The sequence below is a fragment of the Podarcis erhardii genome (genome assembly GCF_964252035.2).
Source record: "Podarcis erhardii genome assembly, chromosome: 17".
Taxonomy (NCBI): Eukaryota; Metazoa; Chordata; class Lepidosauria; order Squamata; family Lacertidae; genus Podarcis; species Podarcis erhardii.
Genome location: NC_138515.1, coordinates 31,421,989 through 31,436,883, shown reverse-complemented (window position 1 = coordinate 31,436,883; position 14,895 = coordinate 31,421,989). Strand labels below are relative to the sequence as shown.

Genomic DNA, 14,895 nt, shown 5'->3' with positions numbered 1-14,895 from the left:
GTTCTCCCCCCTCTAAAACAAGGTGCGTCCTACTGTCCGGTGCGTCCTATGGTGCGAAAAATACAGTAACTTGTTAATTTAACGTTTATTTCTATGAGGAGGAGTAATTCTGAGGGGTCAAACAAAGAAATAATTAAAAAGTGACAAAAAAGTTATTTTTATAATGACGAGTTTTGCGGCTCCCAGTTTTTTTTTCCTTCGGAAACTGGTCCAAGTGGCTCTTTTTGTCTTAAAGGTTGCAGACCCCTGATCTAGTCCAAAACACAGTCAGTGGCAGCCAAAGCAGCCTGGCTCCATCAGTGCCAGATTTCTGCATAAACTAAGGCAAAATCCCTTATTCTGGCTGCTGGTCCTTTATTTTCGAGGCTGCTGGTCCCTTATTTTCAAATCTGTAAGTTGACAGCTATGGCTCCTAGGGTGTTTGTGTGGCACTGCGACTGAACCCAAAATAAACAAACAAGCAAAAATGGTGAATTCCCCCCCCATTTCTTTCCAGAAAAGCAACAAAACTGATAATAATTAAGGACGTCAACAACACTAATAATAGCCCTTCGTTCCCCACCCCGCGCCTCAGGCAAGTCTTTTCTGGGGTCGACCCACAACCGAGGGGAAGGAACCTCTTCCCGCCAATTCCATCCCCTCTCTCTGTGCAAGAAGGCGGCGGCTGCCATGGGCGAGCAGAAGCCGCCTCCGAGGCTGAGGGCGAAAGCGCCTCCTCCTCCCCGGACTGCGGCCGGGCAGGTGCGGCCAGGGGGCTGCCCGCGCGCTTAACGGGGAGCCGGGCCGCGGCCACGCAGGCGCCTGGCTCCCAGCGACGCGGCAGCCCCTCCATCATCCCCACAGCAACGACGCGCCCATTTTGTTTCGGAAATCGCCTCGCCGGCGGCCTCGGCGGCAGAAGCTGGCCCGTTAGGCCGCGTGAGGCGGAGCCCAGGCCCCGGGGCGGCGGGGGCGCGAAGAGGGAAAAACCTGAGGTAAATATTTCCCCTCACGGATTTTCTCTTCAGGCGGCGAAGGGGTTGGGAGGCCGCGGAGGCGGGAAGGGCCGCCAAGGAGCAGAGAGACCCGTCCTCGGCAAAACGGGCATTTGCTTTTTTTTTTGCGGGGGGGACACGCCGTGTGTGTGTCTTCTGTTTGGGGAGAAGGTGCCATGATGCCTGCCTTTCAAAAAAAAGAGAGAGACTTTGCTGCAGCCCCCTCCCCATGATGCGCCCGAAACAAGCACCCAGATAAGGGGATGTGGGGGGGGGGAACCCCACTTGTTTTCGTTTTCCTCTTTCCTATATAATTTGGTTTCCATTCTGAAGGGGAGCGTGGAGAGTAGCGGGTAAATCGTGGCAGCAGGGATGGCTGCCCTCCCATGGCGAGGCTCTCCATCTCCTCCTCCCCTTCCTGCTGCTTGGTGGTTTTTCACATTGAGGCTGCAAAAGCCTGGCCGAAGCAGGATGTTAGTTAACAAATAGCAGCCTTAAAAAAAAAAAGAGAGATGGTGGTGATGATAATCATCATCTCGCAGCGGGGGCTGCTAGAAAGTAGTTGCTCTGTGGTTTAGGTTAGGGGTTGGGAGGAAATGGAGGAAAGTGGGCGCGTTGGCATTTGGGGCCCACCCTGTGCCAGAGGCCAGATGTTATCATCGCTCAGAGAGGCAGCTTCGAAGACCCAGGAAAGAAGGCTGAAATCTAAAGGATTCCTTAAACAAAAAAATCCTTCCAGTAGCACCTTAAAGACCAACTAAGTTAGTTCTTGGTATGAGCTTTCGTGTGCATCTGTGTATCTGAAGAAGTGTGCATGCACACGAAAGCTCATACCTAGAACTAACTTAGTTGGTCTTTAAGGTGCTACTGGAAGGAATTTGTTTTGTTTTGACTATGGCAGACCAACACAGCTACCTATCTGTAACTAAAGGATTCCCTATTTTGTTTTAAATCCTAGTAAATGCTCTGAAAGGCGTTCCCACAAATGGCAAGACAGGGATAGTGGGTTTAAAAAAAAAATAAAAAATCAGGGATATGTACCAGGAAAGTGGATCTGTTCCTGGTTAAAATAGGGACAATTCAAACATAAGTACATATGTATTATTAAATAAATAGATAAGTATACCGCCCTATGCCTGCAGGTCTCAGGGTGGTTCACAAGATAAATATATTTTGATAACGGCTATCAATCACTATAGACAGATCGGTCCCATTTTGAGGGCGTTTGCCTTGAAAGCCACAGGATAAATATGTTAATAGCATCAGTTCAGCTTCAGAATATTGTCATGGCCATTTAATATTAAATTACTGCATTATTTTAAAGTGTTATAGCAGAGGTGGGGAACCTCCGGCCTGTGGGCCAGTCTTGATCTGCCAAGAGTTCCAGTTTGGTCCATGAAGCCATTGTTCAAAATCATGCCAAACTGTGAATCAGCTGACATCACTCCAATAGGTGGGTGACATCAGCTGATGGGTAGGGGTTTGGGGTTCAATTCTGAATTGGCTGCATATGCCAGTTCCCTATGGATATAAGTAGCAGGATTTAATGCCTGCTCATCAGCTGATTGGTTTAAAGTGGGATGTGTAGCCTGATTGGGCATGCTGCTGAAATCATGGGCACTTTGCTTCTTCCCTACAGTGACCTAAGCCATGGGCTGGCTGAACATTATATTCAAGCCCAAATTCGTGGTTTGTTTTTCCAAAATGAACTACCTTTAAACCATAGTTCAGTTTAATTATGGTTTAAAGAGATGTGTGAACCAGGCCATTATCTTACTCCCTGCAAATGTTCTGCTTGTATGTTTATTGGTTACTAGTGATATTATATTGTTCTATTGAATTAGGCTAACATTATAATGTATATCACATAGAGGCTGCAGCATTAGGTTAGGTTAACATATGCAAAAAAATAATATTAATCTCCAGTGGGTAGAATAACTGTCTATAAATATAAATGAGGTTTGCATTCTGCAAGCATAGGCCTATTTTTCTGGCTGCTTTTGCAAGTGTTCTCCAAATCCAATTGTTTTTTCTCTAGTCCTAATTAATGGACCTAGCTGCATTGAATTACTTTTTTTAGCTGCAAGGGTGCTATAACCTTGAAATGTTATAGCATCTTAGATTTGTTTGTGTTGAAATAAAAGTTGAGGGATGTGCATTTTGCCAGGTGTATTTCCTAACTTCATCCCCTTAGGATGTTTTAGCTATTAGGTCCTTTATCAAACCAGTCCCCCACCCTTTAAAAAGTAATTATTAACTTGGAGAAGAATGGGTTTTTTGTTTGTTTGTTTGTTTGTTTGTTTGTTTGTTTGCTTGCTTGCTTGCTTGCTTGCTTTAATCACAACTAATATGTTTATGCATATCTGGATTTGTAATCTTCTTTTCCCCTTGTATGTGGGTGACCCTATTTTGCTACATGGTATCACCCACTATTGGAAGGGAATATATTATGCAGAAAACAAATAAACTACTATGTTAAACAAGGCCGTGGATCCTTACCAGAAAGCATTCACAAAAAACCTCCATAAATATGTGACTGAGAAATCCAAGATAAGCATAACATTGGTTGGGTAAATGTTTCAGCTTCTGCCTTCATTGGTAACACAAAACTGTTTAATTTCAAAAGGAACACTTGGAGTCAAGGTTCATCAAATGCTCTGGACAGAGGGAATTCTCAGGAAAGCTTACATAAAAAGAGATATATTTGTGCTAGAAATATTTAAAATAGGATTAAAAACACAGAGAACCCTTTATTATCCTTCAAGTTGAAGCCTTCAGGCATTTCAGTTTTCAGTCTGTGTATCTGGGTGTTGTCTTTTGCTTCAGGTCTGTTAGAAATGACTCTTTTTGGTTGGAATGGAAGAGAGTGGATGCTCTGCCAGCCATAGGGGCAGCACATTTCTCTTCTTGTGCCCTCAACAAACTCTGAGGAGGACTTTGACACAGTAAAGAGGGCATAGGGGCAAGGTGACCTTGCCACCCAGTTGCCCCTTTGCTTTTAGAAGCATCTTGGACAAAAAGCGGGCGGGGAAGGAGGGCAGAGGTGCTGCCTTCTCACTCAGGGCAACAGTAAATAGTCGCTGCAGTGGTGCCCACCAAGTTTGCTGAGTACCAAGGAAAAGGAGACCCATTCTAAGTGGAGAGTTGTTCTCAAGCTGGCCGCAGCACTTGGTGGCAGCTCAGGGGTGCCAAGCAGTGGCACAATTTTTGCGACACCCCCCCCCAAGCCTATGCCCTTGGCAGGGACCACCCTAGCCAACCCCTACGTATGCCCCTATGTGGACAGTAACTGACTGCAGTGGGTAAGGTAAAGGGACCCCTGACCGTTAGGTCCAGTCGCGGAGAACTCTGGGGTTGCAACGCTCATCTCGCTTTACTGGCCGAGGGAGCCGGCGTACAGCTTCTGGTTCATGTGGCCAGCATGACTAAGCCGCTTCTGGTGAACCAGAGCAGCGCACGGAAACACTGTTTACCTTCCCGCCGGAGCGGTACCTATTTATCTACTTGCACTTTGACGTGCTTTTGAACAGCTGCTAGGTTGGAAAGGAGCAGGGACCGAGCGACGGGAGCTCATCCCGTCGCAGGGATTCGAACCGCCGACCTTCTGATCAGCAAGCCCTAGGCTCTGTGGTTTAACCCACAGCGCCACCCGCGTCCCTGACTGCAATGGGAGGTGGTAATAAATAAAAGTGGGTTTCTGTGCTGATGCTGAAAACAGTTCATAAACTGGATAACTTATTATCATGGTTTAAAAGTATGTACCGGTAATTTGTTTCCAGCTCCCACATTGCCACAATAATGACAATGATTTCAGCTCAGAAAAGTATACCTATTTAATTTTCACATTCTGCTTGGTTAACAGGTAACTGTTCAGTTTTGTAGATCCTTTGCTACTGCAGTTCACATTCCTTTGCTGTTTTGGCATTTAAATTGGCCTAACCCTTTGACTGAACAGGTTCCCTTGCTCCTCCTATACTGTATGTTGCATGCTGTTTGTTTCAGCTGAAAAAGTATTAAGCTTCAAAAGAGGAGTAATTTATGAGTTAAACATGACTCACTAGCCAATGTTGAGGAAGGAGAGGCAGAGTAATTCTGATGCAAATATTAGTAAAAGCTAATGTTTAATCCTTCACTGGGTGGTGTGCAAAGAGACAGAAGGTAACATTTCCTTGTTCTAAAGCTAAAAATATAAATACAAAATTATTGAGAGAGTTGTCCAAAGTAATACTTTCTACAGTAGCATTTTGTGTTTATAGAAGGTGTTTTACTAGGTATTAAATGAAGAATAATTTTTTTCTCTCTCTTTTGTGACTCTGAGGGAAAGCAGTACTTTGGCCACCAATATAAAGTTGTATTGCAGCCCACCACTAATGATAAATTTGTTGTGAACAAACCTGCCAGCAGCTAATTTCCTGAGTTTAAACATATTTTATATGAGAAAAATAATGAATACTTAGATGTGTAACTAGACTGAGCATCTTTGACTTGTTAAAACTTTAAGGAAATGTCTGTTCTAGATTTTTGTAGCATGCCATGTAGTTATTCTCAGTTTTTGAGTGGAAAAAATAACTGAATGACATGATGTCTAGCACGGCCACTTAATGCTATAAAAGTTGGTCAGTTAATGGCTCCGTGCCTACTAAAGCATGCAAATGTGGAGGGGGATTATTGTTTTCCATTTATCCTTGCAATTGGGCAGTAAGAAATCAGAGTTCAGTCCTGTTCTGTTCTTTTGCTTAGGTCTAGGAAGTCCTCATGGGAGAGTAAGCTAGGGAGGTTATCCAATTTAGCTAGCAGCCCTATATACACATTTACCTTGGAGTAAGTCCCAATAGTGCTTACTTCCAAGGCAAGCTAGATAAAGGTCCTGGGTAAGTCACAATAGCCTCAAAAAATTGCTTCATTTTGCAATATGTAAGCAAGGCATGTTATAAGGTGTGTAATGAAAAACAGTACAAAACAGAGTTTTGTGCTATTATCCAGCAAGGGCAGAACACAATTCATTTTCTGCTTCTTGGAAAGTACTTTGTATTTATGGGTGTGTTCAGTGAGTCTACAGAAGGAAGTTGGTTGTGTACTGTATGGTTACCTTTCTACATAACAAAACAAATGCTAAACACGTATTTTGAAATAAGTTGGAACTGAAACTGTGAACTCTCCTTATAGCAGGAGGCCCCAGATTTAAAGAACCCTTTACAAAAAAGATTAAATTGAAATTAATGAGACTTTCCTACTTAGGTCATCTCTTCCAACTCTGGATTTCTCTCTTTATAAGACATGAAAATGAAAACTTTTGTTCTGTTTTGTAAAAATTTCCATCCTTAGAATCCTGTTGGCAGCATATAGACATGTGTAAAGCAGAGCAGGGCAGTTCAGAACCTGCTGGTAGGTCTCCGGGTGGTTTGCAGTAGAGCAGCAAAGGTTTCCTGCTACTTATGGTTTAAAAAATATGACACCCCCCTCCACTCCTCAAATTAGGCTGTTGAATCACCGGAACTCCCTACTCCTAGAGGTGTGTCTAGCACCTTCATTATACAGCTTTTGTATAATGCTAAAGGTGTACCTCTTTATCCTGGCTTTTGACACTTGGGGTGTATGTTTTCAGTCCCACCTTATTTCTATAATTTTAAGTTGTTATAAACTGATTTTAATATTTTAATTGTTGTAACCTGCCGTCGGACCTTTGGAGGGGGGGGTGATTAGTGACAACAACAACAGAGGAAGATGATGATGTTCGTATGAAAGGATCTATGTGGTACTGGTATGATTCTGGTACTGAAAACAAATTTCTGGGTGAACATATTCTCAGAGACAACATTTTCCTCAGTTTTGTGTCCTTTCTAAGACATTATTTTGTATGTGGCTCCAGATGTTGGACCTCAGGATTCTCATGACAAAGTAAACCCACATGCCTAAAGTTTTCCCGCTTCTGCTATAAAGGAATGGTACAAAGTCTATTATGTAACAATGACCAATTGCTAAAAAATCTGCCCCACATATGGAACATTTGCTTCATTTACAGAATGAAGACATTTGTGCACCCAGGAATATGTTGCGGATAAATAGACACTTCCACATAGTTATTTTTTCCTGTACAGTATATGGAGTATGCTATGTTATTGCTTATGCATGCATGTATTATTAGTTATTACAGTACAGTATCTTGGGCATGTGGCCTTCTAGCTTACAACCTTTGCATAGTGCCCGTCTGGCAATCACAATTGTTTCCCACCCTTGCTCCAACGAGCTCTTAGCAGCCTGCATCATCACTCCACCCCGTCCCCACTGTCACCCCAACAGCTATTTGACATAGGTTAGGTTGAGAATGGGTGACTATCCCAAAATCATCTAGTGGGTTTCTTGACCGAATAGTATCTGTCACCTTGTCCAGTACTCTGTTTAACACTCTACTCTTGACTCCTAGTGTAATAATTCTTGTGCGATTGTATCTCGCTTCCTACATTTCAGGAACTATATTTCACGAACCTTTCTAAACAGAAACAAAAGCGAGTAATGGAGAAGAATGGGAACAACCGGAAACTTCGGGTTTGTGTTGCTACCTGCAACAGGGCTGATTATTCCAAATTGGCCCCAATCATGTTTGGCATTAAAGCAGAGCCACAGTTCTTTGAGCTGGATGTTGTGGTTTTGGGCTCCCACCTGATTGATGACTATGGGTAAGGTGTATAATTTTGTTTGTTCTGCTATCTTGGCAGCCCTGAATATACTTGCTATCATTACTGCATGCAATGCTGATAAATAAATCAAATAGGACAATCTCTATGATCTGATTATGTAACAATTGATTTATTGCTATTTTTGCAAACAATACCAGACACATAGTAGTAAAGCTGAGGAAAATTAATGCCAACTTTCATTCTTCTATGTCACTCATAACTGCAGTGCCTTTGTTCTGTAATAAAATGTTACCTTCTTGGAATATGGCACACAATATTTAATCAAGTTTAAAAAGAATGGTAGGCTAAGCCTTAGGGTTGAGAATGCATGGAAAGCCTTTGGGTATGTTTATTTTTCAACTGCTTTTCAGGGAATAAAAGCATAGCAGTGGACATTGCTGGGAAGCAGTTTCTGCTTTTCCTGGGGGTACTTTTTGGCACTGAAAAGTCTTAGAAATAGTCATTTATTTGGGTTTTTAGAGATAACTGCCCTGAACATCATTTGCAGGAGGACTAGGCCAGTTTGATGATCATAGTCCTGAGGCGTTGGATTGCGTTTGAATGTAGCGTTCACAAAACACAACACAGCAATAGGTGTCTTCAAATGATGTTGCAGACATGAACCTAAAAGGAGAGATTTTGTTTTGCTGTACAGCAGAAGATGGGGGGTGGCAGTCTTAATAAAATGATTTTTTTATTGCAAAAGACTTATTCCAGTTTTCCTGATCCCTGTCCTGAACAACTTACTCTGCTAATATTGTAATTAACACCATGCTAAATCAGAGTTGCAGCTCCATCCATTTTTTAAAAAGCATCGTTTTTCAATAGAAGCCTAATTACAGTGAGTAGCTTGTGATTTTTTATTTTTTATTTTTTTTACATAGGTGTTCGGTCCAGACCATGAGCAATATCTAAATTGAGAAATGTGTGAGGGCTATGTAGGAAATGCACCATAATTCTAAGGAATAATGCCAGCTATTAAGAAACTGCAAAGTCTAACCTTCAAGTCCTTTCTCAGTGATAGCTTTCCATTTTGGCAGGATGCCAGTGGTCACGAAGAAGTTAGTAGTATTGCTAACCATCCAATTCAAATTGATGTGTTTGCTTTTTTCCTTTTAAGATAAAAAATAAAGAGTGCTTTGCTGGCTTTCAAACTTTTTGGCTGGAATTAGGGATTAAATTATGGACTGAAACAATTAAGAATTCCAATATAATTGAGGCAGGAAAGTAAATCACTTTTGCAGATGGAAGGAAAAAATTTTTCCTCCTCATTCTTATGACTCCTGACTTTTGCCCATTTCTCATTTTGCAGATAGGTTTGTGATTAACACTAATAACGATGCTGGAACATCACAAGTGTTTCGTCTTTCCCCTTTCGTTGTGTCTTAGCAGTGTTCATTTCCTCTTACTAACAGCAAAATATAGTTTTATTTTGGCACAGTGCAGTTTCGTTTTTATATTACTAGTTTTTAAATCCTATGATTATATCAGAAGTTATGTTAAACACTAAAATGCTGTTCATCTCCATATTCATAAAGTGGAATTGGAGCAACATTCACTTTCACAAGTGACTATAATGTTGATCATCTGAATGCATTATCACTTGGGATAAACTTTTGGAACCTAGAGTATCCAAACCTCTCAGCCATAGATAAACATAGAAATTTTAATAGTTTGTAACTAGTTGCATGGGTTTAAAAAATGTTATTATTTCCTAATGTTAGTCATACATTGTCAAAGAAACACCATTTTATGAAACAACATTTTGCAATTTTAACACTTTCCCCTCTTCCTCTTCCCAGTAACACTTACCGTATGATTGAACAGGACGACTTTGACATCCACACTAGGTTACACACAATAGTGAGAGGAGAAGATGAGGCCGCCATGGTGGAGTCTGTAGGCCTTGCCTTGGTCAAGCTGCCAGATGTCCTCAATCGTCTAAAGCCTGACATAATGATAGTCCATGGAGACAGGTTTGATGCTTTAGCATTAGCAACATCTGCAGCCTTAATGAACATTCGAATTCTTCATATTGAAGGTGGAGAAGTCAGCGGTACTATAGATGACTCCATCAGACATGCCATAACCAAGCTGGCTCATTACCATGTGTGTTGCACAAGAAGTGCGGAGCAGCATTTGATATCTATGTGTGAAGACCACGACCGTATCCTCTTGGCAGGCTGCCCTTCATATGATAAGTTGTTATCTGCCAAAAACAAGGACTACATGAGCATTATCCTCATGTGGTTAGGTAGGTGTGCTGTGAATATAGGCTATCCGACCTGTGACCCTCCAAGTTGAATGCAGGCCACCAGCTTTATATGACAGCCTAATAATAGTGGTTGCAGGTACAGAGCAAAGGGGATGTTTTGTACCCCCTAATGGGGCTGCCGTCATGGTTAGTGGGATGCATTTGGCTTGGTGTGTCACACATTGTGCAGTCTTTCTTTAGGTTATGTGTGGAGATTGGTGCTGTTCTCTTACCTCTGATTAGATGAGTATGGAAGGCTTATTCAGGAACACACAAGTATAATCATGTGAGGCTGGTTTGTGTACAGTTGGGCTGTGAACATTTGCCCTTTGTCACCTCTGTTCCAGCCTTTCCCCAGTGTTATCCATTAGCTTGGAGTTACAGATCACAAGGACATCCTTCATACATTTCGTAGGCTGTCCTGCTGCTGACAAACTGACAATGTGTTAGGTAGGCAGAGGTAGGGTTATAAGCTCAGTTGCACTCTCTTGTCTCACAGGATTATCCTTGCATGTTCCTAAATGCCCAGAGTCTGACTCCTGTTCATATCTTCATAAGTAGACATTTTGGAGTGAAAATTAGGGTCTGTTAATCTTGGGGTATATGGAGAATATTGCAGAACCCTGAGAGATTTTTGCATTAGGAACAATGAATGTAAGGCATGTACAATAAACAGTGTAGCAGCATATATTTCAGAGACTTCTGGATTTGTTGTAACGATCCAGATGAGCCAATTCAATTCTTTGGGATTTGACAATAGAAGTTCTTAAATGTAAATATTCTCCTGCATTGTGGGTACAAACTGCTTATTAGGTTTGGGGTGGAGTTCAAAATAAATTGAACCAAGTATTGTATAATATACAGAGACTAGAAGCCAATATCTCTGTTTGTCTTTAAAATAAATGAAGACACCTTCATTTTAAGGCCAAGGATTGTCACAAAACTGAACAGATAAATGATTGTACTAAAAATAATCTGGCACCATACATAATTCAGTCTTGATCAGATCTTCCCAAACCACTGGTAGATAATGCAAGAAATACTCCAGGTAACTACAGTGGTAGCTCGGGTTACATACGCTTCAGGTTACAGACTCCGCTAACCCAGAAATATTACCTTGGGTTAAGAGCCTTGCTTCAGGATGAGAACAGAAACCGTGCAGCAGCAGCGCGGCGGCAGCAGGAGGCCCCATTAGCTAAAGTGGTGCTTCAGGTTAAGAACAGACCTCCAGAACGAATTAAGTTCTTAACCCGAGATACCACTGTAATGACTTCAGAACAATTTATTTCTTATTTCACAGTGGAATAAATCTTGAGTAATTTCCCAGAATGAAGTATGGGGTTTTTTGGTTCTTGTCCAACCCAGTTAATTATATTACTTTTTTAAAGCTGGGTTTTGTTTTTACTTTGCTTTTACAGGTGAAGATGTAAAACCAAAGGATTATATAATTGCTTTACAGCACCCAGTGACCACAGACATTAAACATTCCATAAAGATGTTTGAATTGACTTTGGATGCCTTAATCTCTTTTAACAAGAGGACGTTGGTTTTATTTCCAAATATTGATGCAGGTGAGTTCTTATGCAAGGAATCTAAAGTTAATATTGTAGCCTGTAAAGAGAGTGAAAAATACTTGCTTTTGAATGCTACCAAATGCAGCCCCTCGGGCCCATTAGCTCCCAAATGGTTGCCCAAAAGGGAATATTGCTCTCAGACTGAAAAGGTTTCCCCATTCCTGGTGTACATAGTGATGCTTCCAAAATTCAGTTACTTACCGTTAAGTGATCTACTGTTATTTTCATTACAGGGAGCAAAGAAATGGTTCGGGTAATGAGGAAGAAGGGTGTTGAACACCACCCCAATTTTCGAGCAGTAAAGCATGTTCCATTTGACCAGTTCATTCAGCTGGTGGCTCACGCTGGCTGTATGATTGGAAACAGCAGCTGTGGTGTGCGAGAGGTTGGGGCATTTGGTACTCCTGTCATCAATCTTGGGACACGCCAGATAGGAAGAGAAACAGGTATTGTATTCAAATAAGGCTAGCAGTGTTCTTGTAGTATAAGTTTTAATGGACAGGAGCCCAGTCCATTGGAAATGTGAAGTGTTATTCTTGGTTAGTAGGCATATATGTCTGTACTGGACACATGCAGAGCTACCTTCCTGCATTTCTTTTCTTAGGTGTGCCCAGCTTTGTTACTTAGAAATGATAACTGACAAATGGGTTTTGTGGCTGTTTTTAAATAAGGGGAAAATATATTTTCTGCAACCCATGTATCAGAAATGTATAATAAAGCAGTGCTTTTATTATGTCTTTTGACCAACTGAGGAAGCCACCAGATAGAACAGGAATCCTGACAGTAATGTTGCTAATGGAGCAAAAATTGCTTAGCATTCTCTTGGCATGGAGAAAAGAGCCTCATACTTGGGGCAGGGGATAACTTTGACAAAGGAAATAAATCCAATTCCCCCCCCATGGAATAACTAAAGCTGCAAGGGAGGAAAGAAGGTGAAGAAGCTTGCTGTCAACCCATCTTTTGGCCCAGATGCTATCCAGTATTGTGAGCACTTTCAACTTGAAAGAAACTTATATTGCCAAAGACAAGCCTTGTCTTGTTGTGATAGCTCTATGGCTTCAGATACAAAGGGTCAGAACAAGCTCTGTGAAGCCATCATGGTGGAGGGGAGAGGGCTTGGGTGTGTTTTGTACCTGGCTTAAGCAGAGACACTGCTTGCCTGAATGTGGGGACTGAAATGTCCAAAGAGGACGTAAGGTAAAATAAGAGGGGGAATCCTCTTCTTCCATGCTCATCTTTTTCTTCTCTGCATTGTTTGGTCATGGGGCCCGTTTGTACTATTGCATTATCAAAGCCCATTACATTGTGCAGCAGTGATCAAGGCACACCACATACTATGGAATTAATGGGCACAAGCAACCATATCTGTATTCGAGTTCCTGTTTTAGAGTCGGTTGTCCTACAGAAGATCAAACAGCTTGGGACCAGGCAGCTTGGGCTCCAAGTTCTATATAATGTAGCCAAGTGCCTTATGTACTTGCTTGGCAATCACACTGCTATAAGAGTGTGCTGTGCTTTTTCCCATGCTTTCAGGGAACACCATGTACACTTTTGCACGTTCAGCACTGTAGTTGAACTTTAATTCATATACACAGACTGTCATTGCCCAAAGTGTGAAAACAAGAGTAATATTATCTTAAAATTGAATAGTTATAGTCAATAGCGGACGGTGGAGTGGGGCGGAGAGGCTCTCTTGACTTCCCAACAGTTGAACCACTGTTTATTATTGGAGGGGCAAGGCAGTGGGAAGGTCAGCGCTGTTTGCACTTCACCAGCCTCCTCACCCCTTCCCCTCTCCTTCCTGGCCAGGTAAGCAGGGCCGCTGCACCATGCAATCTGCTACTGATTATACTAGCCTATCTGCCTGCAATAATGCAGGTGTAACATCTCTCCAACTCCAATCTCATCACTTGTAACTATGCCTGGTGAGGATATGTTGGTAGCGTTCAAAAGCAAGTATTTTTCATTTTAAATTCATTTTCTTCCTAAATATTACTGCTATCACTTTTCCAAAAACAAAATCAAGGTGAAAATGTCCTTCATGTTCGTGATGCTGACACACAGGACAAAATACTGCAAGCTCTGCACCTCCAGTTTGGGAAACAATATCCTTGGTAAGTACAGTCATCATTAAAATAGTGAAAATACTTTTGTTATGTTGCAACTTTCCCCTGCTGGTTAAGCAGCAGCAGTGCTACTGGTCAGGAAGGTGGCAGTGTGGCGTCACACTGGGCTCCTCTGCCAATATGCCAAGTGCAGTTGCACCACAGATTTGTTTAAAGCTATTACAATACTGACAGTTACATTTTTGTTAATCCCCAATACGTATTTTTTTAACTTTCCCTAATACATATTAAAGTTTGCGTCACTAGCAGATAAATGTTAAGCTTTAATACAGGAAGGGCCTGTGGCTACACCAGCATATAGCTAACAAGTGCTGGTGCCATGCTGGTTTTGCACAGGTGTTGCATTTATATTGCAGAAATATGTGTATATATAAGTATTTAGGATCAAATTCTCATCTACAACTAGCACTGGTGAAGTTTTCCTCCATGATGGTGAAACACTGTTCAGCCATGTTTTATAGAGGATCTCATCATTATGTAAAATAGAACTGTTTTGTTTTTGTGAATTGATCTGATGCTGACAGCGTTGGTTGAGCCCCTTTCACCAGAGTCTTAATGGCAACAAAATGTCTTAAAGTTGGGTATCCTACGTTATTCCCCTTTCCTTTTTGTAATAAGAAGTTTGTAGTGTGACTATATTAAACCAAATTGCAATGTTGATAGTGTGCAGCAGATAAGAGGCTGAACTCCAAATGAGGAACTCCCTGTTTTAAATCTTTTGTCTGCCACAGACAGCTTTAGGGCAGCCACATTCTCTCAGCCATAGCTCTCACTTGTAATATAGGAATAATAATACTAACTCACTTTACAGGATTCCCAGGATTACTGAGATAATGTATATAAAGCACATTGCACACTCAAAAGCTCTGTATGCATAAGTTCCTATTCAGACTCGCAGCTCAATTAGGTTACTAATCCATCACATGGAACTCTTCGACATAACTGTAGGAATCTTTAACACTTTCATTCTTCTGTGGGTGTATTTCAATGCTTGATAAAAATGTGTCTGTACTTTATATCTTTACCATTTCCCATCACTTTCCTATGCGTCATTACAATCTGTCTCATATAGTCTGATTTAATGCAGAGCTACTCAGAAGTACATCCCCCAGAGTTAAGTTTGGTTTACTTCCAGTTAAGGATGGATAGAATTATAGCTTCTGGTTTTTATGTACAGTGCCCAGGTCATAAGCACAGTAGAAATAGTTAGAATAATATAAGTGCATAATTTTGCCAACTAGGCAAAAACCCAGCTAGATTCTTGAATAAGCAGTATGCAGGTTGATATAT

The 14,895-nt window shown here is 41.5% G+C and overlaps 1 protein-coding gene across 4 annotated transcripts in view; it reads left to right on the top strand.

The window, feature by feature from the left end:
• The window catches only part of GNE (glucosamine (UDP-N-acetyl)-2-epimerase/N-acetylmannosamine kinase), a 40,392-nt gene that overhangs the window by 13,571 nt on the left and 11,926 nt on the right, over window positions 1-14,895 (top strand). The window contains exons 1-6 of one of the 4 annotated variants that reach the window (XM_081845019.1): window positions 2,259-2,427; window positions 7,443-7,651; window positions 9,454-9,905; window positions 11,324-11,476; window positions 11,713-11,925; window positions 13,506-13,593. In XM_081845019.1, the coding sequence (XP_081701145.1) occupies window positions 7,488-7,651; window positions 9,454-9,905; window positions 11,324-11,476; window positions 11,713-11,925; window positions 13,506-13,593 (1,070 nt within the window). In that variant the 5' untranslated portion in view covers window positions 2,259-2,427; window positions 7,443-7,487. Of the gene's footprint in view, window positions 1-2,258; window positions 2,428-4,648; window positions 4,837-5,410; window positions 5,846-7,442; window positions 7,652-9,453; window positions 9,906-11,323; window positions 11,477-11,712; window positions 11,926-13,505; window positions 13,594-14,895 lie in introns of those variants that run through there. The other 3 variants (XM_081845017.1, XM_081845018.1, XM_081845016.1) reach the window with 3 other exon arrangements.